Source organism: Geotrypetes seraphini, chromosome 2 (genome assembly GCF_902459505.1).
Source record: "Geotrypetes seraphini chromosome 2, aGeoSer1.1, whole genome shotgun sequence".
Classification (NCBI taxonomy): domain Eukaryota; kingdom Metazoa; phylum Chordata; class Amphibia; order Gymnophiona; family Dermophiidae; genus Geotrypetes; species Geotrypetes seraphini.
In genome coordinates, this window is record NC_047085.1 from 1618637 (window position 1) to 1645842 (window position 27206).

Here is a 27206-nt window from a genome sequence, read left to right on the forward strand (position 1 = left end):
GTAATGCAATAGCTTTTTCCATTCTATATGTATAACACACTGTATTCCACCAAAACGTAAAATTCAGACTTGTATAATCTTTCCAGTTCCTAGTTATGTGCTGAATGGCAACTCCTGTTAATATTAACAATAATTTATTATTGGATCCTGAAATTTGACTTTTATATCTCATTGAAGTGCCAAATAAAATTGTATCATAGGACAGGGCGACATGATTTTCTAATAACAAATTAATTTGGGGCCAGATTGACTTCCAGAATACATTTATACAAGGACAGAAAAAAATTAAATGATCTAAAGTCCCTGCTTCTTGCTTACAATGCCAACATCTATTAGATCTAGAATTATCTACTTTCTGTAAACGAACTTAGGTTCAAAACACTTTATGCAACAAAACAACCATGTTTGTCTCATAGATGCTGACATTGTTGATTTTATTCTCCAAGACCAAATTCGTGGCCATTGAGATGCCGAAATTTGGTGTTTTATCTCAATGCTCCAAATATCCCTCAACCCAGTTTTCTTTTTTTTATTCAAATATTCACTTAATAATTTATACCACTTTGCGGCTTGGTGACCCAAGAAATCCGCCTGAAAGCAAAGGAATTCTAAACTATATTGATTATTAAGAGTCTTCCATTCAGGGAACCCCTCCTGAATAGCCTGCTTCAATTGCAACCATTTAAAACTTTGATTTTTATTCAGACCAAATTTGTGTTGCAATTGTGAAAAACTAAGCAGCGATCCATTTAATATAACATCATTCAAGGTACGAATACCCCCAATAATCCATTGCTTCCAAACGATTTGCGCTCCGCCAATTTTGATCTTGGAGTTTACCCAAATGGATTGGTGTAAAGATTTAGCAATTGGAATAGGTGACAGGTTACTAACCATACCTTAATGTTTTCCATGTGTCAACAAATATTTTATCTTCTCTATGTCTTCTAGGTATTTTTATACTAAGCAAATGAACCAAATGAAAAGGAAACAGGAGCTGCCATTCCAAATATAACCAATCTGGGACATTCTCCATGAGCTCTGGGAGGATCCAATACATACCCTGATGTAGAATATAGGCTTGATGATACCTATAAAAATTTGGAAAATTTACTCCTCCCTCCATAATTGATCTTTGTAAAGATACTAAAGCAATTCTTGGTCTTTTACCCAACCAAACAAATTTTGTAAGAATACCATTTAACTTTTTATAGAATGATCCCTGAAAAAAAAACTGGTATCATACTCATTTGATAGCAAACTACAAGCAATATCATCATTTTAATAGTTTGAACTCTCCCCCACCATGATATATGCAATGGATTCCATTTTTCACACATCTCTGTAACTTTTTTAAGTAAAAGGTTTTCATTTTCCTTTACTGTATCATCAACATTATTTTTAATTAATATACCTAAATATTTTAGTCCCTCATCCTTCCATACAAAATCAAATGAATCAAATAATCCTTTGACACAGTGAACATTAAGCGATAAAACTTCAGACTTACTCCAATTAATCTTATATCCTGAGAATTTTCCAAATCTTTCTATCAATTCAAGTAGGCATGGTATGGTGGTCTCTGGATTCCTCAAATAAAGTAAAATATCATCTGCATAAGCAGAAAGTTTATATTCCCAGTTTGAATAGGGAATACCCTGTATCCCCTCTGCTTGATTAATAGCAATTAACAAGGGCTCCAGAACAACATCAAAAAGCAAAGGAGATAAGGGACAACCCTGTCTAACCCCCCTCCGCAAGTCAAATCTATCTGATAAACTATTATTAATATATAATCTTGCACCAGGGGAACTATACAGCGTTTGAATCATTTGAATGAACCCAGATCCCACCCCAAACCAATCCAATGCCTGATACATGAAATTCCATTCTACCCTGTCAAAGGCCTTTTCTGCATCTAGAGAGACCATAAACGTCGGATCTTTTACTGTTTTTGTTAAATTTAAAGTATGAAACGCCAACCTAGTATTATGTGAAGAATGTCTCCTTGCAACAAATCCTGTTTGATGAGTATCTATAATGTATGGGAGAGCTTTTGCCAATCTTAACGCCATTATTTTAGCAAGAATTTTCCCATCTACATTTATTAATGAAATAGGCCTATAGTTTGATACCAAAGTAGGATCTCTGGTTTTGGTAAAACAATAACCACTGAATCTGCCATAGTACCTTTAATACACCGGATTGGTTATATTTGGAATGGCGCCTTATGTTTCCCCTAAATTTAGTTCATCTGCCAAGTATTAACATACCTAGAAGATACAGAGAAAATAAAATATTAATGGATACTTGGAAAACGTTGAGATTTATTGATAAATTAACACCTATCCCAATAAACAAATCAACTAATCAATCTATATGGATAAACTCCAAGATCAAAATTGGCGGAGCTCAAATCCTTTGGAAGAACTGGATTATTGCAGGCATTAGATCTCTAGACGATGTTATTTCAGAAGGTAAACTGCTGGATTTTTCACAATTGCAACATAGATTTGGTCTTAATAAAACACAAAGTTTTAAATGGTTGCAGTTGAAGCAGGCCATTCAGGTTGGGTTCCCTGAGTGGAAAACATTAAATAATCAATATAGTTTAAAGTTCTTATGTTTTCAAGCAGACTTCCTAGGACATCAAGCCGCATTGTGGTATAAATTAATATCTGGATATTTGAATAAAAAACCAAAAAATGGTCTAAGAGACATTTGGAGCATTGAGATTGGACATCAGATTAATGCATCTCAATGGCCACTAATTTGGTCTTGGAGAATGGGATGTACAGTGTCAGCATCTATGAGACAAACTTGGTTCTTCTTATTACATAGAGCTTTTTGGACCCCTACACGTTTGCAAAAATTAGACAGTTCTAAGTCCAATAAATGCTGGCACTGTAATCTAGAACCAGGGACATTAGATCATTTATTGTATCATTGTCCCTATATTAAAACTTTTTGGAATTCAATTTGGCCACAAATTAATAAATTGATGGAAAATCATATTGCAATATCATATGACACAATATTATTTGGAATGATGATGAGAAAAAAAAGTCAAATTTCACCAGAAAATAACAAGCTTTTATTAATTATGACAGGGGTTGCCATTCAGCATATAACTAATAACTGGAAGAATTACAACAACCTAAATTATACATTTTGGTGGAATACAATATGTCATATATTCAAAATGGAAAGAACAATAGCAATACAAAGGGGGACATATACTAAATTTATAAAAATATGGGGGCCATTGGCAAAATACTGTAATGAATAAATAGTAGGATATTTCTTCTTCTTTTCTTCTTTTAGGGATCTTTTTTATGACACACATAGAGGGGGGGTAAAGAAAATAATTTCTACATAATATGTTATAATATGTTATACAATATGCAATGTATGAATGAAAAGTAATAGAAGGGTGGGGGGAGGGAGAGGGGATAAAATTTATTTAGAATATATTGTATTAGATATAAAAATGTTATTGAATATTCATCAATTGTATTCTAACATGTTGTACACTTTATATAAAATTTGAAAATTAAAAATATTATATATTAAAGTAATAAAAGGGTGGGGGGAGGGTGAGGGGGAAAATCAAATTTAGATATATAATGTATTAGATATAAAAGTGATACTATGTATTTATTAATTGTATTTTAATATTTTGTACACTTTATGTAAAATTTGAAAATAAAAAATAATGAAAAAAAAAAAAGAAATGATTTATAAAATTCCACTGTAAACCCATCACCACCTGGAGCGGATCCAACTCTAAGAGACTTCAATGCTTCTTCTAACTCTTTTAGAGATATAGGTTCTTCTAAACTTCCTTTTATATGTTCAGGAATTTTTGGACCCTCAGGTAAATTAAAAAAATTTAAACCATCTTGTTCTTTATTTCTATAATTTTCTGAAGAATATAGATCCTTATAGAAAGCAAGAAACTGTTTTCAAATATGCTCATTTTTAGTGTATGAATCCCCTTTATTATCTTTTATTATAACAAATTTTGTCCTCCTTTATTTTGCCTTAAGATAATTTGCTAATAATTTTCCAGCCTTATTTGAATGTCCATAATACTGAGCTTGCTGATAAAACAAATCCTCTCTAACAAGCTTTGAAGATAACTCATTGTATTTGGCTTTAGCTTTTAACAAAATTTGCAATGTCTTCTGCTCCCACCTATCCACTAATTTTTTTTCTAAAATTTTAATTTTTTTTTCCAAATCATAGAATTGTCTCTTCACTTGTTTTCTGACATATGCTGAATATGAAATAATATATCCTCTCATGGTTGCTTTAAAAGCATCCCATACTATTTCTATATTAACCTCTCCCGAATCATTCATTTGAAAAAACTCATTCATTTTTTATTTAAACTCATCAGTAAATTTTGGATCTGCAATCAAAGCATTATCGAACCTCCAAATCGGCTTTGCCTCCACTTGCTCATCCAATTGTAATTCAATCCAAACACCACCATGATCAGATAAAATTATCGGATCTATGATGGCTTTATTCACTTTCTGAGCTATTTTATTTGAAACAAATATATAATCAATTCTTGAAAACGAATTATGCACTTGCGAACAAAAGGAAAATTCCCGATCATTAAAATGAAGAATACGCCATATATCTGTTAAATCACAAGATTGAACCAAATTATCTAAACCTAGTGATTTTAATATTTTACTTGGACTCTTATCCATTATCGGATCCATTACAGCATTGAAATCTCCAGCCACCACTAGATTAGAAGCAGCCAGTGGTAATAGTATTTTTTGTATATTTTTTAAAAACTCCATTTGATTAGAATTTGGAGCATACAAATTAAACAAATCAAGGGTATTATTTCCCATGCTCATTTTGATATGTACCCACCTTCCCAAGGGATCTGCAGCCACCATTTGAAAGTTTGCTGAACATTTCTTGCTTATTAATATTGCCACACCTGCCTTCTTCCCATTCGCTGGCGCAAAAAAACACTTCTTCCATCCCCCTTCCACCCCCTCTTCCAGCTTCCTAGATTCATTAATTGATAGGTGTGTCTCTTGTATGAAATATATGTCTGAGTTCTGTTTCTTAAGGAAATCTAACATTTTCCTTTTCTTAATCACATGATTGAAGCCATTTACATTCAATGAAAAAAAACTTAATCATCATTAACACATATCTTCATCCTAATAATATCATATTTTATAATTATTATCAAATGATCAGGCACCCATGCATTCATAACTTCCTATATTAAATCCTTTAAATTCTCATTTCTCTTCTTTCCCAAATGTACTCTGAAACAAATATTCAATAATCCCTTAATCCCCCACCCCTCCCCTCCTTCCCTCCACATATTCACTTTCCCTTCATCTTTCTTCCCCAAATTCATCACTAAATAAATTATTAATACTCCCCCCAACCCTATCCCTCCCAAACCCTCCCTCCAAATGGATAAACTTGTAACGCACATAGGAAATGCAACCCCACACTCCCCCTAGACAACCTTTAAAAATATTTCAACTCATATAATATTAAAAATCTATTCAATTCAAATATTATCATACCTATATATCAATTAATATCTTGACCTTAAAATAATCATCCAAAGAAATTAATTTACCTATAATAGCATTCAATTAAATTTCATAATTCAATTTATCCCTACATTTAATCTTTTAATAATTATCCCACCATATTTATTATTAGTAAATTAATAATCCCCATCCATACCCTACAATCTTTAAAAAACATAAACTTTTACTTAAAATCTCTAATTTCATATCAAATTCATTTAATTTCATATATCTCTATTTCCCTTCAAGTATATCTGTTCATTTATTTCATATCTATTACTTATTAAAATATTTTATTATATCAGACCTATAAATTCATTAATATATTGACCTTAAATAACCCTCCAAAGAAATTCATTTACCTTTAATATCATTCAATTAAATTTCATAACTCAATGTTATCCCCATATTTAATATTTTAATACTTATCCCACATTATTTGTTCTTAGTAAATTAATGATCCATTTCTATCATTTCTATTACTTATTAAAATATTTTATTATATCCCCCTTTAACAATATATCCTACTATTCCACTTAACTAATATATATTAGCAGGTTCTAAAATGAATTTTTAATACAGTCCATCTGCTTCACTTCTTCTTACTTCTTTCTTCTTACTTCTTTCTTCATTCTTGACCAGCTTCACATAGACATAGGTTCTGGATTTGTAAGGAAGTTTTTCAACTTTTCCGGGTCATCAAAATAAAGTGATTTGTTCCCCAAAGAAATTCTCATTCTTGCCGGGTAGTATAACCCGTACTTGTAACCTTTTTCCTTCAGCTGAGCTCTTAATTGCAGAAATTGCTGTCTCACAGCTACAGTGCCTTTTACAAAGTCTGGCAAAAATATGATCTTAGATCCCTTATAGTTTAAATTTCTGTTTGCTTTTGCCAGACTCAAGATTTCCATTGCTTGGCTTAAATATCAGAGGTCTAGGCTTTGAATTCCCAGCTGACCGTTTGAAAGGAATCCTGTGGGCACGTTCGATTTCTAATGGGAACCTTGTGTTTAACTGAAGCAGTTTTGGAAGTAAATTTTCCAGAAATTATATCGGATTTTCCCCTTCCAAATTTTCTCCCAAACCAGTAATTTTTATATTCTTCCTCCTTCCACGATTTTCATAGTCCACTAGTTTTTTCTGCAGTTTTCTGATCAATTTATTATCTTCCTTTGTTTGTGCTGCAGCCATTTCAACCTGCTCCACTCTGGATTCTAAAACGGTCATTTTCTGATTCACTGCCTCCAATTGCCTGTTTATATTTAAAACCTCTTCTTTTACTTCACTTATGCTTTCCGTGTATTTTTGAATTTGTTTTGAGATTTTTTTCAGTTCCGCCATTATTTGTTTCCTCCCACTTTCCTCTTCATCCGGAAGCGGGGCTTTAGCTGCAGCAACCATATCCTGTTTGAGGCGCTTTGCCGTGCCAGCGTTTGCAAAAGCTGAATCGATCTTTTCCTGTCTTGTGCTCGCCATACTCATATATCTCCCGGCACAAGAAAAACTTGAAATTTCTTCGATATCAGGTATATTATTTTATAAATTGCTTCCTGGGGAACGGAGTGACACGATCACACGTCCATGTATTGCGTGCTCCAAGCCACGCCCCCGAGCTTAAGACCTTCTAATAAGGAATTGCAGTGGTGAATGTATAAATCACTTAATCCCTCATTGCCCCAGGTACATTAGATAGACTGTGAGTCCACCGGGACAGATAGAGAAAAATGCTTGAGTACCTGAATGTAAAACCACTTAGGTGATAAGTGGTATATAAATATTTAAATAAATAAATTAGTGTCTTTTATTCCGCCCATACCTAGCGGTTCTAGGTGGATTACAAAAAGGTGATCTGGACGTACCCAGTAAAATTACAAGATAGATTATTAGATGAGGCGTTAGGATCCGGGGATAGATTGAAAAGATCAGTTAGATCATTTGCTAGATTTGACAAATTTCCTGAATAACCTGGTTTTTAATTCTTTCCTGAAGATTTTGTAGTCAGGTGTTGTGATCAGCAGGTTGGAGAAGTGGTGGTCTAGTGGCACTGCCTGGGTAGCAAGTAGACCGTCGCACATTTTCTTGCATTGTATACCTTTGATTGGGGAGTGAGTAAAGGGTGCCTGTGTTCTCTTAGGCTTCCGTGGCTGGTGTCATGATTGCAGCAGGTTTTGCTGCATCTGTGTAGAAAGAACCAAAGTTTCAGCCATTATGCTGATGGCTGCATGATGGTTGAAACATAGAAAAATGATGGTAGATAAAGGCCATCGATTCTTTCTAGACAGAAGCAGCAAGACCTGGAAACCTGCTACAATCAAAGGGTGCCTATGTTCTCCTAGGTCTGGATGTGGTGTTCCAGGTCTGGTGATCATTCATGTAGGTTGTCCATTGTCATTTAGGGCTTTGAATAGTGTGCAGTAGAATTTGAAAAGTATACGTGCTTGTACTGGGAGCCAGTGTGTGTGTCTAGGTATGTGGCGGTAATGTGGTTGAATTTTTTCAGTGAGTATATCAGTCTGAGAGCTGTATTTTGCACTGTTTGTAATTGTTTTATCATGATGGTGGGGCATGGTAGGTATAGGATGTTGCGGTAGTCTAGAAGTCCCAAGACCGGGGCCTGGACCAGGAGTCTGAATTGATTTCTGTCGAAGTATTTTTGGATTTGTCTTAAGTAGCGCATGACTATGATGGATTTCTGGACTGTTTTGTTTATTTGTAGTTTCATGGTACAGCCTTTGTCTATCATCACTCCTAGTAGTTTTAGGTTGCGTTGCACAAGGTATATTATAGAGTTTATTTTATGGTTGGGGTTTGTTTTTTTCAAGAAGTAGGCATTTAGTTTTGTCTTGGTTCAGCTTTAGTTTGTGTCACTGTCTCTAATGTTTTGTGTAGTGTGTCTGTTGTGGTGGGGGTAGGTTGGTCGAAAGGAAGGAGGGAGGTAAAATATAAACTGGTCATACGCTGACCTACTTTAACATGCTTTGAGCTTTCTCAATAAAGAAGTGTGGAATAAACAGAGACTAATTTAAACATTTCTTTTCCTCCAGTGTCCCTTTTCCTTGGTTGGCCTTTCATCTCACTTGCTTTGGAGCTCTTATTTAATGGATATCTTCCCCCCCCCTTCCCTGAAGAAGATGCATGTCTTGTTCTCTCACCATATAATGATTAGGAGCTGTTGCTTGATTGTTTCTGTTTATCTTCCCAGCTATGTTCTGACACTTATCACTGATGGGATGAGAAGTGTGCGCGCCTTCCATTTTGACAAAGCAGCCGCCAGTGTCCTCACCACATGTGTAAGTTCTTCTGTTTCCTTCTCACCCTGTGTGCTAGACTATGACCACTTTGTATGTAGCATAACAACACATCCTGAAACCCTAAAAATAGGCTGTGTTCCTGTGTTACTCACAGATTGCTGTACTTTCTCCCGACCCTTTTAAAATGCAACTATAGAATATTAAAAAAATCCTATCCTTCACTCCCACCTCTGATACTCACAGAGACAATAAGAACAGAAGCCAAACACACTCTTCCAGAAGAAACTAAAAACTCTACTCTTTGACAATCAAACTCTACAAGAGAACTCTCGCACATGCTATCTTATTTAGTATGAATAGGCTCTTCTTCCTTTCCATCCTTCTCTTTCCCCGCCTCTTCCACATGACCCAGCTACCCTTCTTTTCTTACAAGTCACCTAGAGCCTGATTAGGCTTGTGTGACGCACAAATATTAGATTAGATTCCCACGACCTTCTTTACTCTTCTTTGTTCAGTGTGCTTGACCAAGTTAAGAATATTGATCTTTTTGGGGGTCAAGTTTCTGTTGTCATTTTTGGTTCCTAGTATCCTGGTTAGATAAGGAGACGAATTTCTGTACTTGAAACAGCATATAAATCTCCAAATTTTTAAATAACGTTTACAGTATATTGAATTGTTACAGAACACAAATGACCATGTTTCTGGACCAACTTGTTCTCCCTCACCCCCAGCTTTCATCCTCAAATAACACATCAGTCAGTGTCTTCCACAGGGTGATATCTCCAAACGAGTTATTTATGCACCTGTCATGAGCATCACACATGGTATTTTTGGTATGTTGGGGCAGAGCCCAAGTTCCCGTTGTTCCCTTGTTAGATGCAGATTTGTTTTAACAGCGCAAATAAAGATTTATTTTTGCTGTTGTTTTAATCCACAAGCTGGATTAGCAGGACTTCTTCATTGTCCATCAGGCTAAATGTTTTGCCGAAGGTGGATGAAGAAAAAAGTACCCCAATTTTTTTTTTTTTTTTTGCTTTGCCCATTTAGATTCCCTCTGGTTATTCCTTATCAAACCAGATCAGTCCAGAACAAATGGATTGTATCCATCAATCAGTAGGAGATGACAGAGAACAAAATAATTCCAAGTGAACCACCTCCTAAGGGAGAGGCAGGTTTAAGGGAAATGATAAGGAGTTCATATGTATACCTTAGAGCACAGGTGTCAAATGCAATGCCTACGGGCCAAATCCGGCCCACGGTGTGATGCAGCATTTTAATTGCCACCCCCAGGTGTTTTATCTTCTGGCTGCCTTCCTCCTCCTCATTGCAGCAGTATGTAGAAAGTCACGGGAAGCGACTCCTCATGCGTCATGTGAGGTTATTAAATTTGCGGATGACACTAAACTATACAGCAGGGTCAAAAACATGGAGGACTGCGAAGATCTCCAAAAAGATATGACAACGCTGGAAGAGTGGGCCAAAAAGTGGCAAATGAGCTTCAACATAAGGAAATGCAAGGTCATGCATGTAGGGAAAAAGAACCCGATGTTCACTTACAAGATGGGGGGATCACTGCTAGGGGTGAGCAACCTTGAAAGAGACCTGGGAGTGATGGTAGACACAACATTGAAGGCGTCGGCACAGTGCGCCACAGCCTCAAGGAAAGCGAACAAAATGTTGGGTATCATTAAGAAAGGTATCACGACCAGGACGAAGGAAGTCATCCTGCCACTGTATCGTGCAATGGTGCGCCCGCACCTGGAGTACTGTGTCCAGTACTGGTCGCCGTACCTCAAGAAGGACATGGCGGTACTTGAGAGAGTCCAGAGAAGAGCAACTAAGCTAATAAAGGGTATGGGGGACCTCTCATATACTGACAGACTGAAAAAGCTAGGGCTTTTCTCCCTGGAAAAGCGGCGACTTAGAGGAGACATGATAGAAACCTTCAAGATCATGAAGGGCATAGAAAAAATTGAGAGGGACAGATTTTTCAAATTATGGGGAACCACAAGTACAAGGGGGCACTCAGAGAAATTGAAAGGGGAAAGGTTTAGAACAAACGCCAGGAAGTTCTTTTTCACCCAGAGGGTGGTGGATACATGGAACGCGCTACCGGAGGATGTGATAAGCAGAAGCACGCTACAGGGCTTCAAAGAAGGTCTGGACAGGTACCTGGAGGACAAAGGGATTGAGGGGTACAGATAGGAGTAGAGGTAGGTTATAGGGATAGAATTAGAGGTAATTTATAAAATTAGTCAGAGACCATTGTTCAGGCAATAGGCCTGATGGGCCGCCGCGGGAGCGGACCGCTGGGCAAGATGGACCTCTGGTCTGCCTCAGCGGAGGCAACTTCTTATGTTCTTAGGTGATTAAATTTGCAGATGACACTAAACTGTTCAAAGTTGTTAAAAAGCATGCGGATTGTGAAAAATTGCAAGCGGACCTTAGGAAATTGGAAGACTGGGTGACCAAGTAGCGGATGAAATTTAATGTGGACAAATGCAAAGCGATGCACATTGGGAAGAATAACCTAAATCACAGTTACCGGATGCTAGGGTCCATCTTGGGGATTAGCGCCAAGAAAAGGATCTGGGTGTCATCGTAGCCAATTCGATGAAATCTTCCGCCCAATGTGCGGCAGCAACCAAAAAAGCAAATAGGATGCTAGGAATTGTTAAAAAAGGGATGGTTAACAAGACTAAGAATGTTATAATGCCCCTGTATTGCTCCATGGTGTGACCTCATTTGGAGTATTGCGTTCAATTCTGGTCTCCTTATCTCAAGAAAGATATAGTGGCACTAGAAAAGGTTCAAAGAAGAGCAATGAAGATAGTAAAGGGGATGGAACTCCTCTCGTATGAGGAAAAACTAAAATAGTTAGGGCTGTTCAGCTTGGAAAAGAGACTTTATCTTTTATCTTTATTTAAAATATTTGATTAAACGTTTATCCAATAGTACAAAGTGTTGAACAAAATTTAAAAATAACAGAAAGACAGACGTATCTGCAATATAAGACATATATGTATTAAATTATTGGACAAACCAGGACTAAACAGACAAACACTAATAATAAAATAATAATAATAATAAGTTTATATACCACAGTACCGTTAAGTTCTATGCGGTTTACAAAAGATTAATGAAGTACAAGTTGAGAGAACTTAGGGGATGGGAAAACAAGAGGGGAACCGTTATAAAAGGGAAAGAGAGGAACGGGTCAGCTGTCTAGATACTTCAGGAACAGGTGAGTTTTGAGGCGCTTCCTGAATAGCTCGTAAATGGTGGGCGAGAGCAGTTGTTCTAGATCTTTACCCCATAAAGCTGCTTGATGTGAGAGAAGGTGTTCGTGGTGGTTTTTTTGTTTGCAACCTCTAACCGGGGGAGGAACGAAGTGCGAGTGGGAGCTTCTCTTGTGTCTGTTGGCTGAGAAGGAGAAGAGGTCAGTTATGTATTTAGGAGCTAGTCCGTAAAGAACTTTAAAGCAGAAGCAGGCGAACTTAAACTTCACACGAGCTTCCAGTGGCAGCCAGTGTAGCTGTTTGTAGTATGGCGTCAGGTGGTCAAATTTCTTTAGACCGAAGATAAGTCTGACCGCAGCGTTTTGCATTAATTGTAAGCGTCGCATATTCTTTTGGGAGGTTGCTAAATAGGCGATGTTACAGTAGTTGAGTTGACTCAGTACGAGGGATTGTACCAGGATTCTGAATGCAGAGTTGTCAAAATATGATTTAATGGATTTGAGCTTCCAGAGAGTGAAAAAACCCTTTTTGATTAGGAAGTCTACCTGGTCTTTCATGGTTAGGCATTGATCAAGAGTTATTCCCAATATTTTAATGGTGGGCTGTATAGGGTAGTTAAGTTTGTTGATGCCTAGTGGTGTTTTGGTGTCAAGCGGATGTGGGGAAGCGACGAAAAATTTTGTCTTCTCTGTATTGAGCTTGAGCTTGAAGTCTGTCATCCAGTGCTCCATCAAGTTTATGGCTTCTGATGCTTTGGGAATGGTTTCCGAGATGGAGTTGGCAAATGGGATGATGATCGTAAAGTCATTAGCGTAACTGAATAATTTTATCCCCAGCTGGGTTAATTGTACGCCCAGTGAGGTCATGTAGATATTGAAAAGCAATGGGTTGCTCCAGGAGTTGGAGAGATCATTATTGAAACGAACCTGATAAGTGCGGGATAGAAGGAAGCCAAGAAACCAGTTTAGCACTTCACTCCTGATACCAATAGCGTCTAGGCAATGTAGCATTTTTGCATGATCTACTAGATCAAAGGCGGAGCTCATGTCGAATTGCATGATCAGGGCATTGAGGCCTTTGCTTAACAATAGATGCAAATTATCTAAGATAGCCGCAATTACAGTTTCCGTGCTGAAAAGAGGTCTAAAGCCAGATTGAGTCTCATGTAGGAGTGAGAACTGGTCAAGATATTCAGTCAATTGGGAGTATACCAATCCCTTCATGATTTTTACGATAAGTGGAATGGAAGCAATTGGTCTATAGTTAGATACTAGAGCTGAGGATTCTTTACAATTTTTTAGGATAGGGGTAATTATTATGTGACTGTTATTGGAGAGGAATTTCCCATTTTTCAGGTTATGGGCTAAGTAGTGCAGTAGTGATAGTTTAAATTCAAGTGGTGCCGCTTTCATGATTTCCGGGGGGCATGAGTCCAGGATGCAATATGATTTGGAGTATTTGTTATATAATTTGGTATAGTTATTCCAATCTATGTCATGAAAGGAACTCCAGATCATATCAGCAGGTGTTTCATTTCCTTGTGTGTTAGCTATTTGGTGATCACTAGGTTCTTTTGTTGAGCAAAATCTTTGAAACAATAGGAGAAGGGGCGGAAATACAATTTTATAGAAAAAATATATGAAAGGAAAATACAATAGGAGAAGGGAATTAAAATCATGAAAATGATTAGAAAATTAGTGGATTGAAAATAAAAAACGTTTGGATTTGTTAAAGTAGTTAGCTAACTCATTAGCAATTATATGCATCCTTGAAGAGAAAACACTTTAAACCACTCTTAAATTTCTGCAGATTACATTCTGCTCTCAGATATAAAGGAAGAGAGTTCCAAGTCAAAGGGCGGTTACTGAAAAAATAAGGGTGTGACGAGTGCCAATTATCTTCAGAGATGGGACGTTGAGGGTATGCTGGGATGCTGATCTTAAGGCTCTAGGGGGATCATAAGGGATCAAGAGTCTATCCATAAATGCTGGGGAGTTTGTTTGTAGAGTTTTAAAAGTCAAGAGGGCGATTTTGTATGTTATTCTGTGTAAAACGGGCAACCAGTGTGCTTTTTGTAATAGCGGAGTGACATGATCAAATTTATTTGAACCAGTTATGATTTTTATGGCCGTATTTTGAATGAGGTGGAGACGTTTTATATCTTTTAGACATATACCTTTTAATAGTGAATTGCAATAATCTATTTTAGATATTACGAGCGAATGAATTAACACATTAAGAGATTTAGAGTCAAGGAAAGGAGCTAAAGATCTAATCAATATTAGCTTATAAAAACAATTTTTAACCAGTGCACTAATTTGGGGACGGAATGAAAGTTTATTATCAATTAAAATACCTAGTATTTTTATTGTGGTGGTTTGTTTAAGAGGAACAGTATTAATGGAAATTGGGGCTATTAACTGTAACCCATCTTTTCATGGAAAGAGCACTATACTGGTTTTGGTGATGCTTAAAGACAGCATGTTGCCATTTAGCCAATCATGAATTTTGGCTAATTTGAGATTGATGATGAAAATATCGTTTTGGCATTTGGGGTTGAGGGTATGCAGAAGTTGTAGATCATCAGCGTAAGCGTATACTGTAAATCCTATCGATTGACAGAGGGTTAAGAGAGGGGCTAAATAGACATTAAAAAGTAAGGGGGATAATATAGAACCTTGTGGAATTCCAAAATTCGAATTGAAAGGCTTAGAGATTGAGTTGTTAAAATGTACGGAGGAACATCGGTCAGAAAAATACGATTTGAACCATTCAAGGACTTGACGGCTATTACAAGGTGATTACAAGGTGATTGAAGTCTACAAAATCCTGAGTGGAGTAGAATGGGTACAAGTGGATTGATTTTTTTACTCCGTCAAAAATTACAAAGACTAGGGGACACTTGATGAAGTTACAGGGAAATACTTTTAAAACCAATAGGAGGAAAATTTTTTTCACTCAGAATAGTTAAGCTCTGGAACATGTTGCCAGAGGATGTGGTAAGAGCAGATAACGTAGCTGGTTTTAAGAAAGGTTAGGACAAGTTCCTGGAGAAAGACATGGGGAAGCCACTGCTTGTCCTGTATTGATATCATGGAATATTGCTACAGCTTGGGTTTTGGCCAGGTATTAGTGACCTGGATTGGTCACCGTGAGTACGGGCTACTGGGCTTGATGGAATGTTGGTATGACCCAGTAAGGCTTTTATGTTCTTATGTTCTCCAAGAGATCCCAAGTGCCTATCCCAGGCCCTTTTGAAATCAGTCTCTGTCTTCACCACCTTTTCTGGGAGACTGTTCCATGCATCTGCCACTCTTTCTGTAAAAAAGTATTTCCTTAGGTTACTCCTGAGCCTATCACCTCTTAACTTCATCCTGTGCCCTCTCATTGCAGTTTCCTTTCAAATGAAAGGGACTTGACTCAGGCGCATTTACATTACATAGATATTTAAATGTCTCTATCATATCTCCCCTTTCTCGCCTTTCCTCCAAAGTTTACAGATTGAGATCTTTAAGTCTGTGCTCATACGCCTTATGATGAAGGCCACATACCATTTTAGTAGCCTTCCTCTGGACCGACTCCATTCTTTTTATATCTTTTTGAATTGTACAAGTTTTATTAGGATTTTATAAACCGCCTATCAAGGTTATCTAAGCAGTTTTACAATCAGGTACTCGAGCATTTTCCCTATCTGTCCCGGTGGGCTCACAATCTATCTAACGTACCTGGGGCTATGGAGGATTAAGTGACTTGCCCAGGATCACAAGGAGCAGCGTGGGGTTTGAACCCACAACCCCAGGGTGCTGAGGCTGTAGCTTCAACCACTGCGCCACACACTCCTTCTAAATGAGGTCTCGCCAGAGTCTTATACAGAGGCATCAATACCTCCTTTTTCCTACTGACCAGACCTCTCCCTGTGTGCACTCTAGCATCCTTCTAGCTTTCGCTGCCACCTTAATTTCAGCTAGATCTTTTATTGATGTTGTTTCCTTCCCTATTGTTTTATCCATATTCGTCTCATGTACTATCATATATTGTATTTCTTCTCCCACTTCCCTTTCGGGTCTGTTTTGTCTAGTAATTGGTCTGTTATTGACGCTGTCTCCCCGTATTGTGTGATGTATTATGTTTTTTAGACTTGTTCATTGCTTTATATTAAGATTAAGGAATCCATCAAATTTTAATAAAACTTGAAACTTAAGATCATCACATACAATCACACCCAAGTCCCGCTCTTCTGTCATGCACATAAGTTCTTCACTCCCTAAACTGTACCGTTCCCTCGGGTTTTTGCAGGCCAAATGCATGATCTTGCATTTCTTACCATTAAATTTTAGCTGCCAAATTTCAGACCATTCTTCAAGCTTCGCCAGGTCTTTCTTCATGTTATTCACACCATCCGGCGTGTCTACTCTATTGCAGATTTTGGTATCATCCGCAAAGAGGCAAATCTTACCCGACAACCCTTCAGCAGTATTGTTTGTAAAAATATTAAAAAGAACAGGCCCAAGAATAGAACCTTGAGGCACACACCACTGGTAACATCCCTTACCCTATGCAGGTAGGTAGTTTGTTCCAGAGGTAGATAGTGTGAGTAAGATCTTTTTCAGGTGTTCTGGCTTTTCATTGCTCATTTGAGAACATAAGAACATAAGAAATGCCCTCACCGAATCAGACCTTTGGTCCATCCAGTCCAGTGACCCGCACATGCGGAGACCAATCTAGGTGTTCCTTGATGGAGACCTAGGTGTTCCCTTATGATGACCATATTTAGCTGTATCCCTCAATGTGATTTGCAAGGAGGTGTGCATCCAACTTGCACTTGAATCCCATAATGGAGGTTTCCATCAGAACCTCCTCCGGGAGAGCATTCCAAATGTCCACCACTCGCTGTGTGAAACAGAACTTCCTGACATTCGTCTTGGGCCTGTTGCCCCTCAATTTCAGCCCGTGCCCTCTTGTCCGAGTCTCATTTGACAACGTGAATAACGATGCTTCTTGCTCTTTTGTTGAGTGCTTTTAGTATTTTGAAAGTCTCTATCATATCCCCTTGCAGTCTTCTCTTCTCAAGGTTGAACAAGCTTAGTTTTCCGAGGCGTTCTTTGTAGCTCAAATTTCCCATACCTTTTACTAGCTTCGTGGCTCGCCTCTGCACCCTCTCCAGCAGGATTATATCCTTCTTTAGGTGAGGAGACCAGTGTTGGACACAGTACTCCAGGTGTGGTCTGACCATTGCTCTGTAAAGCGGCATTATGACATCCGCCGATCTACTCGAGATACCCTTCTTTATCATGCCCAACATCCTGTTGGCTTTCTTTGCCGCCGCTACACATTGTGCCGACGGCTTCAGGGTCCTGTCTATCAGTACCCCCAGGTCTCTTTCTTGTTCGCTCTTGCCCAACGTCACACCTAACATTTTATATTCATATTCCCTGTTCTTTGTGCCCAGGTGCATCACTTTACATTTGTCTATGTTAAACTTCATTTGCCACTTTTCTGCCCACTTCTCTAGCTGGTTCAAATCTCTTTGGAGTTCTTCACTGTCCATTTGTGACCCCATTGACCGACATAGTTTTGTGTCATCTGCGAACTTGATTATATTACTCATCGTTTCCTCTTCCAGGTCATTTATGAATATATTGAATAAGATTGGCCCAAGAACCGAGCCCTGGGGCACACCGCTTGTCATCTTTTCCCAGTCCGAGAACTTCCCATTTATACCTACCCTCTGCAATCTGTTCTCCAGCCAATTGCCGATCCATCTTAGTATATCCCCTTCAATTCCATGCCTTTGTAGTTTACTTAGAAGCCTACCGTGTGGAACCTTGTCGAATGCCTTCTGGAAGTCCAAGTATATTATATCCACCGGGTCTCCGCTGTCGATTTGTTTGTTCACCTTTTCAAAGAATTGAAGTAAATTTGTCAGACATGACTTCCCCTTCCTGAAGCCGTGTTGACTAGCTCTTATCAGGTCATGGTTTTCCAGGTGTTGCACTATGCTATCCATGATTAATACCTCAACCATCTTCTCAGGAACCGATGTAAGACTCACAGGTCTATAGTTGCCTGGTTCTCTTCTCTATCCTTTTTTGAAGATTGGAATGACATTCGCTCTCTTCCAGTCGTCTGGTATTTGTCTGGTTCTAATTGACAAATTAGCTAGGGAATAGGAATGTACAGCTGTTCAACTTTTTAATATCTGTCAACATTGCAATTCCTGATATTTCTGTAATTCTACACAACTGCTATGCTGTCCTTCTTCTGACAATTTGCCTTCACTAGAGGCTCAGTCTTGGCCAACCCATTCTTAGGATTGATGGTCCTGTACACATTTCTTCTGGGATGCATTACTGAGTCTACTCCATTTAATTGGGGCTTTTAGGAATTCTTCCTGCCTTGCTAGAACCATTATTTTTTTTTTTTTCAAGTATTAGCCATTGTCCTTAGGTTCTTCAAGCATTCCTATTTCAGTACTATTTGGTATTCAATTTCTAATCCCACCCTTTTTTAGGCACTACTTTGCTACATCCCATTTATTTTGGACTGGTCTGGTAAGACAAGGAAGAAAACATTCTCTCTTACCTTGTAATTTTATTTCCTTTAATCCCACCAGACCAGACCAGAATCTCCTCATTTGCTTTCTTTCCGTTACATGCTGGCTGTTCTTCTCTTCCAGGGTATACCACTTCATATTTTTTTTTCTCATATCCCTTCTCCCACAATTTCTGACTTAGACACATTCCTGCATGAGTTTCTGCCTTGGGTTTGGGACAAGTATTGCTATTGGCCATGTAATTCACTGAAGAACACCACTACTCAATATTCTCTGATTGCACTGGTCCCTTAGGTGGCGGTTTGCTTTGAACTATTTTGTTCTCTGTCTCCTTCCACTGGTAGATGGTTCTGGACTGGTCTGGTAGAGGAGTGTGTCGAGGTCCATAATGGCAATATCTCTCACCAAACTAAAGTTGATCTATATTGAGGAGCTTTGCTGGATCTTGACATGGAATTAATTTCCCTTGTTTATCCTACTAATGCTTAGACATGGCCTCCTAAGGCTGTGAGATTTGGATACTCAAATTTTGTCCTTCTGACCTCTGACTCTAGGTCCAATTTTTCCCCCTGTCCTTACCTCCAATTACCTTTTCTTTGAAGCCAACTGTCATCACCAATTGTGTGACCTGTGTGTCTTCACAGAAAGCAAAGTGGGTGTTCTCTGAAGGGTACAGATGAATGTTTGGACAAAATGCATCTTCTTTTGAGGAGGAGCTTTTCCTTCAGTCAGAACTAAATGAATGTGTCTGAGAGGAGCCGTGGCACTGTGCATGGGCAGTGAAAGCCCATTTCATGAAAGCTCTGGAAGAATCCATTTAGTGTCGAGCAACATCATGTAACCCACTTTTATAACTGTTGAACTGCCACTTTCATAGAATATCTGTTACAGGTAAGGTAAATATGTAATGAATGCGGCACCTGTCTGTGCTTCCTAAATCCATATGTTTGTCTTCTCCCTTCAGATGACCACGATGGAACCCAACTACTTGTTCCTAGGGTCCCGCTTGGGAAATTCACTTCTGCTGAAATACACAGAGAAACTACAGGAGACCCCAGCAACACAGAGTGAGCGAGGGAGAGATGCAGACAAACAGGTGAGATGGATGTTTGCCAACAGCTCCAATCTCCCTGTGATAATCCAGGGGCAAGTGGGAGCCTTTGGGCACCAGTCCTAACTTTGTGCTGGAATGATGATGGTGCCAGCTTGTCTTGTACTGTATTGCCCTTTGCTACTTGGCAGGACACCAGCAGCAGATGTGTTGATGCAGTGGATCAGAGGGGGATCGGGAATGAGCTGCAACTGAGAAAATCAGAGGGAGGATGAGAAGTGAATGACTTCCTCTGGTTCCTAATTTCCTTTCTATATCCTGCCCCTTTGCACTTGAGCAGTCACTGCCTAAACCTCACCCCCCACCGTCACTAATGCTCTGTCTCAGGCTCACGTGTACACAGTTTGTACAGGAGGTTAAAGGAGATAGTGTCATACAACACAGTACACTCACAGATGTGCTATATGTTCAGCGACATCAAATATGTCAAAGGCGGAGCCACTTTTAATTGTTTTCCCCTTAATTAGGATTTCTAGGGACAATTGTGGATAGGGCACAGAGAAAAGAGTCAAGACTGAAATACCATGAAAAGGCAGCACCAATAAGCAAGATGTAACTTAAGGGGAGGCAATTTCAGTTCAAGTCCTTTAGGGCAGGTTTTGGCTTGCCTAGGGAATTATTTATCCCCAAACCAGTCTTGGGTTCGCTATTCAGGCCATCTCCTGCCGCAGCACAGTGAAGGGGAAGGGTGATCGAGTCGTCCCCCTTCACTACACCGAAGGGCACAGCGTGTTTGTCGGTTAGCCCTGCCCCCAGCAGCCATTTCTTCACCTGGCCTGCCTTCCAGCTCTCTTAAGGGCTCAGCAGACCAGGCCATCTCCTGTCGCAGAACAGTGAAGGGGAAGGGAGATCGAGTCGTCCCCCTTCACTGCACCGGAGGGCACAGCGTGTTTGGCGGTTAGCCCTGCCCCCAGCAGCCGTTTCTTCATCTGGCCTGTCTTCCAGCCCTCTTGAGGGCTCAGCAGACCAGGCCATCTCCATGGAGCCTCGATTCGAACTACCCCCCAGCAGGGCGTATGAGCCAGCCTGCTACGCCCCCCCGACCTGCGGGAAGAATCTTAACTTGAGCGAAGCGGAGCAAAGGAAGAAGAAGATCCCAACACCATTGCTTCCTCATCCCTACAGCCAGACTCTGACCAAGACGGCCTTTCAGCGGGTGTGAGAACCTCCACCAGCACCAGATCACCTAATCCGAAGTCCTCCCCGGATAAGTATCTGCATGTTTATTCAACTGCATGTGTAACCTATTGTAAAAAACAAAAAAACAATCCTAATAAGTACATGCATGTTTAGCTTAATTGCATGCCTAACCAACTGACTAGAAAATCCAATAAGCATTTGCAAGTTTGACCAACTACAATCTCACAACAAAATGGCCTCGGTATACCAGCATTTACTACTATTTCTCATATTTTACTGGTTCTGCTACAAAAGCAGGTCAGCTGATGCCCTATACTTCACTCCTATCCCAATCCTCACAAGATCCCTTCACGCCAACTTAGAAACCCAGAGACCTGCCTACCGCTTCCTACATGACTGTTCTGAAACGGGCCCTTTCCAAATACCAATCGTTCCTCCTCACGTAGATCTAACAGAACCCCCTGCAAAAACCCGCGAAGACTGAGGAAAATCCCCTACACAGTAACTACCGACTCCCCTCATTTTCAAACAATCCAAGGTTTCTACCTAAATATTAGATCTTTAAGGAACAAGGCACAATTGGTGAAAGATTGGCTCGAAGAGGCCAACCCTGACTGTCCTGCTGACTGAGACAGCTGGTCTCTGATAGCAACATCATACGAGAGTGCCTCTCACCTGGATTCACCATCATTTCCCAGCCCAGAAACAAGGGAAGAGGGGGTGGCTTAGCCATCATTATAAAAGACTCATTTGAATCCTCCATCTTATCTTCGAAGTCCTCAGTAGATCTCGAAATCATCTCTTGTAAACTCAGGTCAGACCAATTAGAAGAAGGCCTAATCATCACACTATTTTACATCCCTCCCAAGAAATGGCCCACAGCTAAGGATACTTTCTTCGAATACCTCTTCACGAACTCTACAGCTGGCCCCTACAACCTACTGACTGGAGATCTGAACATCCACCTAGAGCAGAGTGAACAAGGCGACACTAAAGAATTGCTATCCTTTATCGCTTCCCTAGACTTCTTTGTACCACCCCCAGAAAGAACCCACCAAAAAGGACATCAACTAGACCTAGTTACCTTTTCCTCCAAAGACCTAGCCCACCCTAAAATGCTCTGGCACCAAACCACCTGGACCGACTCCCTATGGTCTGACCACCACCTATGTAATTTCAAACTCAACTGGCAAGCCATACGTACCCCTACCAAGCCCAAAGGGGCAAAAAGAACCAGGAAAATGACAACTTCCAGAGGCCTGGTTAACCCAGTTGAATTCTGGTCACACTACGAGATCTCAACAGACTCAGACTCTCTCTCTGTAGACTCCTGGACCAACACAAGCACACAAATTCTAGACAAAATAGCTCCCATCAAATTAAGAAAAATGAGAAACAAAAACCTAGATGGCTGGTTTGACGCTGAACTAGGAACTGCGAAACGAGAACTACGAAAACTGGAAAGACAATGGCTAAAATCAGGAGACAACAAAAGTAGAACAACTTGGATACTAAAATTAAAAGAATACAAAAAACTTATAACTACAAAACACACAAATTTTTACGCACAAAAAATAAACTTTCCCAACACCAACACTAAGTCTCTATTTAATCTAGTTAACAACCTTTATGATATACAGGCCTTTTCCCGCATCATGACAGACTCCCCGCCCTCAGCTAATGCTTTGGCTGAATTCTTCAACCACAAAATCAACAACCTAAGATCCAACCTACCGACCTCCTCAACCAACCACTTGAACTACCCTGTCGCCCAACACACCGACGAACCCAGGGTAGACATGCTCTGGAGCGACTTCTCTATCCCCACCTGGAACCAATTCTGCAAACTCTACTCGAAATATGCCAATTCGTACTGCAGATTAGACAACTGCCCACCTAATGTCATGAAAGCCGCTCCAGTCGCCTTCAAAGCCAAGCTACACGATTGGCTCTCCTCCCTCTTGTTGTCAGGCACATTCCCCAAAGAGTTAGGTAAGATACTAATCACACCGATTATTAAAAATCCCAAGGAACCCATTAAGTTGACCTCTAACTACAGGCCCATTGCTAACATCCCCCTCTTTGTAAAGCTGATGGAAGACCTGGTAAACCAGGATTTAGTATCGTACCTCGACAAATTCAGCATACTTCATGACAACCAATCTGGTTTTTGTTCCGGGTTCAGCACAGAAACAGTTATTGCTTCACTGCTGGATTCCCTTCTGAACCTATTCAGCCAAGGCTCCTGTGCACTGATCCTTCAGCTAGACTTGAGTAGTGCCTTCGACTTGGTAGATCATGCCATCCTAACTGACTGCTTAGAATCAATTGGACTCTCCGGAAATGTACTGAAATGGTTCCAAGGTTTCCTGACTAAACGGTCCTACTAAGTCCACATCGATAACAATCTATCCCCCTGCTGGGCAAACCCATGTGGAGTCCCTCAGGGCTCCCCCCCTATCCCCCCACCCTTTTCAACATTTACATTGCCGCATTGGCAGCCCTACTACAAAAATTAAAAATCAAATTTTACATCTATGCTGATGACATCACCATAATCCATCCACTAACAGACCTGACTCCAGAATTGAAGAACCAACTATCATCAACATTGAATCATATTGAGTCATGGATGACTGAGTTCAGACTGAAACTCAACCCTGAAAAACCCAAATTCTTCCAGGCGAGCCCAAATGACAAAATTAAAGACACTTCAATTTCCCTGAACGGACAAACCTTCCCCATTGTCGATTCCATAAAAATCCTGGGTGTGACGCTAGACCGTTACCTCACTCTAGATATTCACACAGATTCACTGATCAAAAAAGGCTTCTCGACACTATGGAAACTCAGAACCATCAGAAAGTATTTCGATGCTGCATCCTTTCGCCTACTGGTACAGTCCTCCATCTTGAGCCTACTCGACTACTGTAATATCATCTATCTGGGGTCCCTCAAGAAAACCTTACATAGACTCCGAATCATACAAAACTCTGCGGTGCGACTGATCTTCGGCATAAAAAAATGGGACCACATAACCCTCTACTACCAAAAACTCCATTGGCTGCCACTAGAAGCAAGAGTGCTGTTCAAATTTGCCTGCCTTTGTTTCAAATCTGTCCTTGGCATGGCCCCGCTATACCTGGTCTCCCACTTTAAATTCGATTGTTCCACCAGACCCACACGTAGAATACGTTTGTTCAGCCACCCTTCAATAAAAACCTGCCAATACAAAAGATTCCTAAACAGAACGCTAGCCTTCCAAGCAAGTCAACAAAACAACTGGCTAGGCAACTTCATCAAACTCTCCTCATCCTACCTTAACTTCAGAAAACTAATTAAACAAACCTGTTCAACCGATTTGTAACCAAGAACTCTTAAACCCTCTACTGTACCCCTTTTCACATCTTGTTTCCCCACATTGTGTATTTATGTAACCAAAATCCTCACTGTTATTTTTTTTCTTCTCGCTGTATCCAAAATCTCCATTGTTATTTACATTCGCTGACTGTCCAGCTCTTCTTGTTGTAAACCGCCTCGAACTACTATGGCTTTGGCGGTATATAAAAATGAAATTATTATTATTCACTGGCAGTAAAAAAATAAAGCCAAGAGAGTTTCAAGAACATAAGAGATGCTCAGACCGAAGGTCCATCAAGTCCAGTCTCCTGTTTCCAACAGTGGCCAGTCCAGGTCACAAGTACCTGGCGCTAAAACCCAAATAGTAGCAACATTCTAAGCCACCGATCCCTGGACAAGCAGTGGCTTCCCCTATGTCTGTCTCAATAGTAGACTTTAGACTTTTCCTCCAAGAGCTTCTCCAAACCTTTCTTAAACCCAGCTTCACTAACTGTTGTAACTACATCCTCTGGCAACAAGTTCTATTGAGCAGGGATTGTCTTTATTTATTTAGATATTTATTTAGGTATTTATGTACCACTTATAGCCTAAGTGGTTACATTCAGGTACTCAAGCATTTTTCCCTATATGTACAACACTGCTTATGTCTAGCAGCGCTATAGAAATGATTAGTAGTAGTCGTAATGAAAAGTCAGTTCTCTTGAGGAAGCCAAGGATGAAACAATGGTTCCCCCATTTATGAAAGAAAGAACGAAAGTGGCAAAGCCATGGGGGCTGAATAGGATCCGTCCCAGAATGCTGAGGGAGCTAAGAGGTTCTGGTGGGACCTCTTAAAAGTTTTGTTTAATAAATCCTTGGAGATAGGAGAGGTTCCATGGGACTGAAGAGGAGCGGATTTAACCCCTCTCACAAAAATGGAGACAGAGGACAGTGGTTGGAAAGGTAATGGAGATGCTGCTGAAGGAAAGGATAGTAAGTTTTCTGGGATCTCAACAGCTTACCAAGATCCAAGGCAACATGGTTTCCTCAAAGGAATCTGATGGCTTTCTATGACTGGGTGACCAGAGAATTGGATAGTCACTTTGCACCCTGTTCCAGTCTGTGCTGCTCCTGCATTTTTTTTCCTGATGCCCGAGCTGCATGGATGTTCTGCTCCAGCCCTTCCTTCCCTTCCAGGCAGTCTGGTTTAGAACAGAGAATAGTCACTCTGGTCTCTATTCAGCTTGTCTGCCTCCCCCAACTCCACAGTTCCACTTTTTTCTCTGCAGATTAAGTCTTCATGTGACTGTTGGAATATAATGAAGGGGTTCTTGTTTAATCCCACTTTATTCTGGGACCAGTGAGTTATTTCCGTCTACCTTCCAGGACTTTGTAGGAAGCCTCAAAATCCCTCCTTCTCATACCTCATCACTGTGTCAATGCCTGAGTTCCTCAATCTTTTTTTCTTACAAGCCAGGCTGTAGGATCTTGTCTTTTCTGCTTGTGTTTTATTTTGTGTAATTTCAGTCTTTGTGTTCGCAGTTTTTGCCTTCGTGCTGTAGGGGAAGCCACTCCTTGCCCTGGATCGGTAGCATGGAATATTGCTACTCTTTGGGTTTTTGCCAGGTACTGGTAATATGGATTGGCCACTGTGAGGACGGGCTACTGGGCTTGATGGACAATTGGTCTGACTCAGTAAAGCTATTCTTATGTTAGGTTCCCTGCGGGGACAACTCCGACTGCAGGAGATCGCAGACCTTTGGGAACAGTCTGTTTATGGAGAGTTCCCTGCTTTTCAGTAAGCTCTCTGGACAGCCTGCACATCAGATCGGGGTTCAGGGACCATTTTCCTTGGGAGCTAGCTCACCCCAGGTTCGTCCCCTAGTAGGTGAAGCGCAGGCTGCGTGCTTCCGTTGAAGTGTGGCCGGGATTAGAGTCAGACTGCATTCCTCCTCCAGGTGTGCTATGCAGCGTGTTCGATGGTGGCAGAGGTGACCGGCTGGTGGGGCAGATAAAAGATTCAAAGCAAGGTGAGGCAGAAGATCTCCATGTGAGCTATGACAACTCTGTCTGCAGTGTTTTCCCTTTCAGCACATGTTTCTGTGAGTACCAGCTAACAGCTTGACGTGGAGATTTTGGGGAGTTTTTCAAAAGGAGTTTTTAGGTTCTTTCCCTGCATGCCTGATGCCCCTCCCCCCCAAAATCCTAAAATCTCTGTTTTTGAGGATTCTCTGTGGTTTTCCTGGGCTATTTTTAGTCAAAACAGGCCTTCAGTGGCTATCTTGGATTTTTCCAAATTTGATTTTAAAGTTATTTTTTTAAAACTTGCTAGCTTCATTTTTGAAAGAAGACCACATAGATGACCTCCCCAGGGCAGGATGTCATGGATTTATGCCTCATTTGCGGTGGATGGCTGTCGATGTGCAGCTGTGTTCCACGTGTACTTCAGCCCACAAGGAGTGCAAGGCTTGCCCAGATTTGGTGCCTTTGACCTCCAAGGATGGTCTTCTAGCGCCTTCTGCCCCGATTCCTGCAAAAATGGCATTGGTGGTCTCTGGGGAGTGCGCTGGTGGCATTTCAGTGAAACGCAAGCGTGTCTCTGGTGAGAAACCTCTCAAATCCTCCAAACAATCCAAAACTGATGTGCAGTGGTTGGCTTCCGCCACGGAGGATGGGTTTTCCCTGGAATTTGTGAATATGCTTTATCAGGCTTACTTAGTTAAAAAGTCTATGCCTGTTTCCCTTCCACTGGCTCCAGTACTGGTCTCAGGGACGCCTGCTCCTCTGGACCAGGGTCAAGTTTCAAGTTTTCTTTATTTTTGATATACCATTTATCATACAAGTATCTAAATGATTAACAGTAAAATAGAATATAAAAATTAAAAAACTTAAAATAAAAACATGGCTAAGCTAAAAGGAGGGAAGCCCTTATGCATATACATACATGATACGGAAGGGAAACAGTGGGTGAGGAGAGTTATTAAATAC

The 27206-nt window shown here is 40.1% G+C and overlaps 1 protein-coding gene across 1 annotated transcript in view; it reads left to right on the forward strand.

The window, feature by feature from the left end:
* The window catches only part of CPSF1 (cleavage and polyadenylation specific factor 1), a 406695-nt gene that overhangs the window by 97292 nt on the left and 282197 nt on the right, over positions 1 to 27206 (forward strand). Inside the window, exons 11-12 of the mRNA XM_033933046.1 lie at positions 8788 to 8875; positions 19593 to 19724. Of these exons, the coding sequence (XP_033788937.1) occupies positions 8788 to 8875; positions 19593 to 19724 (220 nt within the window). The remainder of the gene's footprint in view (positions 1 to 8787; positions 8876 to 19592; positions 19725 to 27206) is intronic.